The sequence below is a fragment of the Oncorhynchus mykiss genome, chromosome 8 (assembly GCF_013265735.2).
Source record: "Oncorhynchus mykiss isolate Arlee chromosome 8, USDA_OmykA_1.1, whole genome shotgun sequence".
In the NCBI taxonomy this organism is placed as follows: domain Eukaryota; kingdom Metazoa; phylum Chordata; class Actinopteri; order Salmoniformes; family Salmonidae; genus Oncorhynchus; species Oncorhynchus mykiss.
Window position 1 is genome coordinate 66065565 of NC_048572.1, and position 10059 is coordinate 66075623.

Below are 10059 nucleotides of genomic sequence, written 5' to 3' on the forward strand. Positions count from 1 at the left end.
AGTAATACAGTGTAACAATGAATCGATACAACAGCCTGCTTGTTGCACTGTATGCTACATTTTTCAGGAAGGATTACAGTTATACAAGTTTCAGATATCAATTAAATTCAATAGGCATCTAACATAGAATATTACACTATTTAGCACAATAATATCACAAAACGGATAATACTCTTATCATTGTTAAAATAAACGAAATAGTATCATCTGTTTTATAATTTAATCGTGCCAAAAAAAATACAATTGTATGTTCGATGCCTATTGAATTTAATTGATGCTGGATGCCGGTATAGAAAGCAATGCTATTTAATATGAGAATGTGTTTGCATTCAGTGCTTAGTACAGTTGGGGAAATAAAAACAATTTTATGCGCCTACACATAGTAGCTACTGACTTGTATAAAAAGCAAAGGGATTATAAAATGAAGTATTGAGAAATTGCGTAGTCTGCCAAAAAATTGCACACAGAGGATCCTTTCGAGGGCGCTGCAGTCAGCTGGGCGGCGCTCGGGAACTGTCAACCAGGAAAAGCAGTTGATAGTGTTGGAATTAATATCATATTAATCGAACGACTTCTTACTTATTCAAACCGATTATTGGAGTTGGTAAGATATTGTGTTTTGTGTTTATCCCGTGTACAAATGTTTATTCCGTGTTTTGTACACGGGATAGCGTTGTGTTTATCTAATGGCCCGTGTGTGTCCTTCCTCTCGTCGACCTCGGTATCGTTAGTTAGCAAGCTAACTTAGTTGTCTCGCTAACGTTAGCTAGTTTGGCTGCTAGATGGCAACCCTACCATGATTGCAAATGGGCCGCTGCTTGCTAGGTAGTCAATAGTTACTGTACTCCAGTAAAATAAATTTTATGAGACAGTTGTCTTCGCTTCCAGCTTGTAGTAGCTAGCTAACGTTTTGCTGACATTTTATAGCAATATTAAGTAGCATTAGCCAAGGCTGCTAGCGTTAGCAAGCAGGCTAGCTAACTGTTGGTCTAGCTAACGTTACCCTGCTATGCAATGAGCACCCTCTCCACACACCGTTAGTACCAACGGATTAATAACGTCGTCGACCTATCAACAGGGCGTTTCAGCATTTTGGTCGTAATCACTACTTGTAAAATTCAGTTTCGTGAACATCTTGATCTTTGATAGACACAACTTGCCGTCGTTGTCATGGAGGAGACGAACAGGGAGGCGGTTGCTACGGCCGTGCAGAGAGTGGCAGGGATGCTGCAGCGCTCAGACCAGTTGGACAAAGTGGAGCAGTATCGCCGGCGAGAGGCCCGCAAGAAAGCTTCAGTAGAAGCCCGACTGAAGGTAGAAAATTATGACTCTAAGAAGACATAATACATTCTGTACAGCCCTATTATTCATAAAGCCCTAACTATTGTCTGAATGAGAGCTGTATATTTATTGTAAGTACATGGCTCTGGCCTGAAGCACCTTACATGGTCTGTATCACTCTCCCCAGGCTGCCATCCAGTCCCAGTTGGATGGGGTCCGCACAGGTCTCAGTCAGCTCCACAATGCCCTTGGGGATGTAAAGGACATCCAGAACTCCCTGGCAGACGTTAGTAAGGACTGGAGGCAGAGTATCAACACTATTGAAAACCTCAAAGATGTAAAAGATGCCGTGGTCCAACACAGTCAGCTTGCCTCAGCCGTCGAGAACTTAAAGAATATCTTCTCAGGTATGCTACACAACTACATACCTCAGAGATACCACTTAATTAGAAACTGTTATTGTTGTGTCGCTGTGCATTTGTGTAATTACTGACTATTGTTACAATATATTATTAATGTATATCATCACCTTCCTGTGCAGTGCCTGAGATAGTCGCAGACACCCAGGTTCTGATTGAGCAGGCCGAGCTGCTAGAGGCCCACCGTAAACTCATGGATCTGGAGTGTTCGCGGGACGACCTCATGTACGAGCAGTACCGAATGGACAGCAAAAACACTCACGACATGAACCTGATCCGCAACTACTTTGGCGAGGTGCAGGGCCTATCTGACGATCTGGCCAAGCAGCTGTGGATGGTGCTGCAGCGCGCCATGGGCACGGTGCGCCGCGACCCCACCATGCTGGTCTCAGTGGTGCGCATCATTGAGCGTGAGGAGAAGATCGACCGGCGCATGCTGGACCGCAAGAAGCAGACCGGCTTTATCCCCCCGGGCCGGCCCAAGAGCTGGAAAGAGAAGATGTTTGAAGTGCTGGAAGGCACAGTCACCACACGCATCGAGGGCAGCCAGTCGGTGACACGTGAGGCAGACAAGATGTGGATGGTGAGGCTGCTAGAGATCACCAGGAAGTACGTACTGGACGACCTGATTGTGGTGAAGAACCTGATGGTGCAGTGCTTCCCACCACACTACAACACCTTTGACAGATTCTTTAAGCTCTACCACAACGCCGTGTCCATGCGGGTGCAGGAGCTGGCTGCAGAAGACCTGGAGGCCAATGAAATTGTGTCCCTCCTCACCTGGGTCCTCAACACATACAAAAGGTATCCTGTCTTGGCCCGTATTCACTGAGTTTCAAAGTAGGAGTGCTGATACAGGATCAGTTTAGCCTTTTAGATAATAGTGAATAAGATTATATGGACAGGGGGAGCCTGATCCTAGATCAGCACACTTTGAATACAGGTGATGCTCTGATCTTCCATCTCTGTGACTGCTGTCGCATCAGTGATAACTGGGCACTAGTCCAATCATAGCTGAGTGCAATATGCAGGAGTTGTAGTACATTAGCTCTGTGCTGCTGCAACCAGTTTAGGCTGATGAATATCTTTATAGATCTTGTTGTCATAGTTATACCGTTCATTCCATTGTAGGAATATCTTGTTTGAATTTACAATGTGAAGAGTTGGAACACTAAGGAGAGAGAGGAGGAGGTATTCCCATTGTAAAAATGTTGGCCTGCACCATTTTAACCTCTCTCCTCATGTGTCTGTGGAGAGGTAACTTATCTCGTGTGTGTGTGGAGAGGAAACTTATTTCACTCTGTCAAAATCATTAAAATGATATAGAGGGAACATAGTCACGGAAATACTGTTGTACTCTCCTTATATGGGAAGGACTTGTAAGTGCTGCAAAGAGCAATTAACTCAATATTTAAAGCTAAAGTCCCCAGGCACAAGAGGTAGGGCATGGCATGTGATTTAAGCAAAACTGGTGTGGATAATCCAATGAATGCACATTGCATGCAACAACAGAATTGAACAGAGAAAGACTAATGAACAGCTTGGGGATGTAATGTATGCACATTCAAAACACAAAGAACTAGCCTTATATCCAATTATGACTTGAGCATCAGCCTGCTGTGCATTAGGCTACAATGGAAACCACGACCACCGATTGATTGACTGATGCTGTTTAATTATAGATATTCACTGATTTTCTGTGAATTTGTGTGTGTTTCTGAGTATGTGTGTTTGTGTGACTGCTTGTGAGTAGCCTATATTTCTGGGTATCTGTGTATATCATTTATATTCAGGCATTGCCATATGTCAGGGATTGTCAACTAGATTCAGCCACGGGCCAATTTTTATATTTTTCTGGATGGTCGGGGGGACGGAACATAATTACAAGACATTTGTAGACTGCAATTTGTCCGCAAGAAGCCCAAACATATATAATGTTTGATTTAAACATAGTCATTTCAAACTTTGCTTACATTTGTATACAATCACGTCTCTATTATGCGTGCGAATACTCGGGAACAGATGTCTTAAATTAAAATCACTTGGAGCTGATTTCTTGGTGTTTTTACAGTCTTAAAATGTCAGACAATAAAAATTCCACATTGTTTTGCTCGAAAAACTTGGGGGGGGGGGCAAATAAAACCGCCAGCTGCCAGTTAGGGGACCCTGCCGTATGTGCACGAGCATGTCATGATGTTCTGTCTGTAGCTGTCTGTCGGTCTGCTACGTTAAAAGACATGCAACATATGAATTTCCACAAACAGTATAGTACAGTCAGTATTGCAATATTCCCACACCCCACTGTGTTTGTTCCAGTGAGGAGATGATGGGTCACCCAGAGCTGCTGACAGAGTATGACATCAACCTGATGGATCCTCTGCTGCCTCAGGAGGTGGTGGATGAGCTGCTCAGCAAATACCTGCAGACCTTCACTGTAAGTCCAGACAACACACTATGATTACAGTGACATACTCTACGACAGCTCTTGTCAGATATACAACCCAGTCTCCGCGTTTGTAAACCTGGATTTGCCATTCGAAGTCTTTACAAGGGAATCCGCCTTTAATGAAATGTTTCATGAATTGTTAAAGACAAAGTTAACAGGGCTCTGGCTGACCCTCTCTCACCCTTCAACAGTCCAACATCACTGGCTGGCTGCGCAAGGCTCTGGAGACAGACAAGAAGGACTGGTTTAAAGAGACAGAACCAGAGGCGGATCAGGACGGGTACTACCAGACCACCCTCCCTGCCATCGTCTTCCAGGTATAACCAGTATCCACCTCTCTGGGACATCACCCTGAGTCCAGTTGTGGGTTAGAGATTAAGTGGACTAGTTGCTACTATAGTAAGGTTAATATACCAGACAATGTGTATATAACAAAATTGGGATCTTAGAATTGGCTGAATAAATACTACAGTGAGTCACTAGTGTGTACTTTAAGTCTATTGGAAGAGGAGGGGGGGGGGGGGGTGTCATCATCTGACATGTTTGTTCTTCTGTCCTCATCAGATGTTTGAGCAGAATCTCCAGGTGGCAGCCCAGATCAATGAGACGTTTAAAGAGCAGGTCCTGAAGCTCTGTTTAAAACAGATGAATTCATTTCTCGTCAGGTAACAAGGGTTTCATAATGTTGTGTTAGTAATTGTGTAGTGTTTAGTTGTTTACATTGATGGCAGTAAAGGTGCGTTACAAAGCATTCCATCCCTGATATACTGTATTTGACATCTACGATTGTTTTGTATTTCTGTTCAGGTACAGGGAAGAGGCGATTGCCTACAAGGAGGACCACTTGAGAGACCGGCAGCTCCCTCAGTGCTACGTCCAATACATGATCGCCATTATAAACAACTGTCATACATTCAAGTGAGTCCCGTTGACATTTCTCTGTAAATATTTCAGTCTCTAACTTAATGTGGGTAATGTGTACCTAACCATACCTCTGTCCCTAGGGAGTCTATTAACAGTCTAAAGAAGAAATACTTTAAATCTACGGAGCCCACCCAGAATGACGCTGCCATAGAGAAGACCCTGAACGACGTGGCCAAAGACGGCTGCCAGTTTCTATTGGATGAAGTCTTCCTAGATTTGGAGGTCAGAACTTAGTCTAATATTTATAGACTGTCAGAATGTTTGCCATGAATCCGGTTATGTTGAATGTAGATTATGTGGTAACATTCCATGGTTTTGATTTCTACAGCATCATCTCAATGAGTTGCTGACCAGGAAGTGGTTGACGGGGACCCATGCAGTGGACACGATCTGTGTGACAGTCGAAGATTACTTCAACGATTTCGCCAAGATCAAGAAGCCTTTCAATACGGTACATGGCGAAATCAATCAATTGATATCATCATATCAAATTAAAGGCTTGGCCAATTGCTTGATATGGAGAAATCCATACCGAGAGCAGTTTGGCATGTACATCCTGTGTATGTGACTGAGTGTGTTGTGTGATATGTTTAGGAGATGACCAGCGAGGCCCATCGCAGGGTGGTGGTGGAGTATATCAAGGCTGTGATGCAGAAACGGATCACGTTCAAGAACGCAGATGAGAGGAGGGAGGGAGCAGACAGGATGATTAAGGAGGCTGAGCAGTTCAAGTTCCTCTTCAGGAAACTCACTGCTGTGAGTGGTTTTATTTCAACTTGATACTGGAAGATTTTTCCCCCCTAAAGAAATCTGGATTAGAAACCACTGGCATCTTGATACCTTTTTTTAGTCAATTATAACCCTGGTCCTCCATTACCCCAACAGTACACGTGTGTTTTGTAACCCTGGACAAGCACACCTGATTCAACTAGTCAAATAATCATCAAGTACTCATTGAGCTGAATGAGGTGTGTTTGTCAAGGGCTACAAAGAAACTGTAGGACCAGGTTTGGGAAACACTGAATTAGTTCTAAATTCCCTGACTCTTGATTTACTGTACGTTTCATTCCTTCAGTCATTTGATGTAATGAAGACTACTTATCTGATCATTTCATCCTCTGTTACAGTAATTAGTATATATAGTGTGTGTTTGTAATGCTTTAAGTTATTGTCTCTGTCTTCTTCCAGGGTGAGGAGACTGACCGGCTGTGTGATGCCATCGCTGCTATAGCCGAGGTGTTCAAACTCACAGACCCCACCCTGCTCTACCTGGAGGTCTCCACGCTGGTGTCCAAATACCCTGACATCAGGTCAGATCATACCTCACTGAACACACAGGCTAGATGGGTATCATGGTTTTCGATAGAACCATTTTGTCAGTAGAAGTTACTCCAGATGTATATGATGTTTCGTTACTACTATAGATTGTTTATGATAGCCATTGCTATCATAGGTGTCTGATTGTGTCTGTCCTCTGTTGGCCCATAGGGAGGAGCACATCGTGGCCTTACTGGCGATGAGAGGGGATGCCAGCCGAGATATGAAGCAGATGATCATGGAGACACTGAACCAGAATAAGCCTACCTACGCAGGGATCACCCAGCCCATCTTCAAGGACATCACCGTCCCCACCGTGACCATGACCTCCATGTCCTCCTCTATGGCCGCCACTGCCAACAAACTGCTGAAATAAATAACCAGTCTGGAGAGATACACCTGGGTCGTATTCATTCATGCACAACGTAGCAAGATGTTTTGCAACAGAAAACTAAAACAAGCATTCCTTGTTGGACAAGTTTGGATAGTCCCTCCCTGTTTGTTGTTTTTTGTTTGGTGCCTAGAGATTACGACCCTGGCTCACAAGGCACGAAGAAAAGAGACTGCAGAAAATCACAGAATACAGATTTGTCACTTTTTGCACTTGTGAATCCGATTCCACTGACATCCAATGAAAGGCTTGGACTGTAGTCCTTAAGGATCTGTAAGGATATGATACTTGATGAAACAACCGTTGAACACTAACAAGCGATTTTGTTACTGAAATGGGACTCACCACCCACCCCTCCATGTACAATGAACAGAAATTGTTCCAGTAAGAAACTTTGTCAGTGCGTGATGCTGAATGTCTGTTAGAACATCTATTAAATAAATCCTTTCCCCTGTCAGTCTGTTTTCCTAATTTACTCTTCTGTCAGGGAGAGGTGTTAACATGCTGAAACATGCCAAACTACTGTACAGTGCACTCACACATGGAAACCCTGAATTGGTTGGCTGAGCTCATTTGAGGCCTGCTGTGAAAAAGCTTCAGTTAAGACATTACTTTGCAGAAGCACCTGTCTGCCTGCCCTACTGCATCCTTCCTCACAACAATACGATTGAGATCTCCTTCATTAATCTTGCTCCCTCTCCGCGTGTGACTTGCAGCATGCTGCCTCTTGATTTAAGAGGTATGGGTACTCTCCTCTTTCCCTGCCTGTGTAATATCTCTAAATGTTTAATCAGGCTGCACGCTATCTGTTGTGACTAACCGAGCAGCGGAAGGGGAAAGGCACAAACAGCCAGAGGGGACACATCACACTGGGTAGGGTAGCACAGCCTAGTGGAAGGAGAGGGGGGAACCACAGTGACAGCTGCAGGGGAGGGGTGGGGCCAGTTTTTCAGTGGTGTTAGTAATCAATCAATCAAATTTATTTATATAGCCCTTCGTACATCAGCTGATATCTCAAAGTGCTGTACAGAAACCCAGGCTAAAACCCCAAACAATGCAGGTGTAGAAGCACGGTGGCTAGGAAAAACTCCCTAGAAAGGCCAAATCTAGGAAGAAACCTAGAGAGGAACCAGGCTATGAGGGATGGCCCAGTCCTCCTCTGGCTGTGCCGGGTGGAGATTATAACAGAACATGGCCAAGATGTTCAAATGTTCATAAATGACCAGCATGGTCAAATAATAATAACCACAGGCAGAACAGTTGAAACTGGAGCAGCAGCACGGCCAGGTGGACTGGGGACAGCAAGGAGTCATCATGCCAGGTAGTCCTGAGGCATGGTCCTAGGACTCAGGTCCTCTGAGAGAAAGAGAATTAGAGAGAGCATACTTAAATTCACACAGGACACCGGATAAGACAGGAGAAGTACTCCAGATATAACAAACTGACCCTAGCCCCCCGACACAAACTACTGCAGCATAAATACTGGAGGCTGAGACAGGAGGGGTCAGGAGACACTGTGGCCCCGTCCAAGGACACCCCCGGACAGGGCCAAACAGGAAGGATATAACCTCACCCACTTTGCCAAAGCACAGCCCCCACACCACTAGAGCGATATCTTCAACCACCAATTTACCATCCGAGTATAGCCCACAAAGATCTCCGCCACGGCACAACCCAAGGGGGGGCACCAACCCAGACAGGAAGATCACATCAGTGACTCAACCCACTCAAGTGACACACCCCTCCTAGGGCCGGCATGAAATAGCACCAGTAAGCCAGTGACTCAGCCCCTGTAATAGGGTTAGAGGCAGAGAATCCCAGTGGAAAGAGGGGAACCGGCCAGGCAGAGACAGCAAAGGCGGTTCGTTGCTCCAGAGCCTTTCCGTTCACCTTCACACTCCTGGGCCAAACTACACTCAATCATATGACCCACTGAAGAGATGAGTCTTCAGTAAAGACTTAAAGGTTGAGACCGAGTTTGCGTCTCCCACATGGGTAGGCAGACCATTCCATAAAAATGGAGCTCTATAGGAGAAAGCCCTGCCTTCAGCTGTTTGCTTAGAAATTCTAGGGACAATTAGGAGGCCTGCGTAATCCCATCAGAATGTTGCGTGACCATTCATAATTATGGGCTCTGTCCCGTTGGCTCTCTGTGAGCTTAGAAACACCCACCCCTAGCTGTGATTGGTGTTAGTTTTGAAACGGGTAGCTTTGTGATATTGAGATTTAAGTGTCATTTGTATACTTCCATTAGAATTAAAATGAGGTTGTCCCAAATTTAACATGAAGTTTACAGTTGATACGGGATCAGGTATGATGGGGATACTAAACATGTCTTTCCGTTTTCTCCATATGCTTCAGTGTGGTCCAATGAGAGGGCTGCGTTTGCCATGCTGTGACTGGAAACAAGACCATGCAGGGCTGCAGCTGACTGGAGCACGCAAGCCTGTACTCTTGCATGGCACACGCATCATCAACCCGAAACCCTGGATGACATACACCCCGGGTTCAAATGAGACTACTGGGCCAAACGTTGCAGATAGAAAGGCCATGAATATAGCTGATGTGATTCTTTATTCTACATGTCAGAGGCATGTTTGATCTACATAGCCTATTTCTATCTGAATGTTCCATCCTGCTGAACGCGCCACTGGCAGCTCTATCACGGAGTCATCAGTCACTCAACTGATCCACCACTCTTCTTTACACACAGTGCCAATGGCTGGCTACTAAAACCTTGCTTTGACTTGACTATTCCAAGAAAATCTCCTAATGCTAACAGACTGTCTGGTCAACAGGGTTTCACTGGCTTCAGTCATGATCTAAATAGGCTACAACAGATTAATTTAAGTGACAGAGGAAGCATGCTCAATGCATTTGGTATACAGAATACATTTTCAAATGGTTGGCAGGACAATTCTGTTTTCTGCTTGTTACATTGAATTGTTGTCAATGTAGTGAAATAAGTAATAGCCTTAGTTATATCTAGATGTCTCTGACTTACACATTTTACTATGCTGATGAAATAAGATTTCTTCCTCGACATTGACGATTTGACATAGTTCTATGCAATGTTGAAATACAGAAACCCCTCTTTCTGATCAGTATTATTTTCAACCTGGACTCAATATCAAAAAAAAAAAAAAAAACTTACTGCTCCTACTATAAATACTGTTCTCATCAAGTACAACATTGATATCTACACTTGACATACACTGCCACCTTCTGGCTGGTGACTGTACAGTACAGAATTGATTTGACCCGGGACAAGTGAAAAACAT

At 44.4% G+C, this 10059-nt stretch overlaps 1 protein-coding gene across 1 annotated transcript; it reads left to right on the forward strand.

The window, feature by feature from the left end:
* Window positions 1-447: 447 nt before the first annotated feature.
* Window positions 448-7235, forward strand: exoc3 (exocyst complex component 3). Its single transcript, XM_036985999.1, has 13 exons — window positions 448-604; window positions 1150-1314; window positions 1469-1688; window positions 1823-2504; window positions 4017-4134; window positions 4338-4463; window positions 4711-4811; window positions 4954-5064; window positions 5151-5292; window positions 5399-5521; window positions 5665-5826; window positions 6259-6380; window positions 6559-7235. Exons 2-13 carry the CDS (start codon window positions 1171-1173, stop codon window positions 6761-6763), a joined length of 2256 nt encoding a protein of 751 aa, XP_036841894.1. The 5' UTR covers window positions 448-604; window positions 1150-1170; the 3' UTR covers window positions 6764-7235.
* Window positions 7236-10059: the final 2824 nt, after the last annotated feature.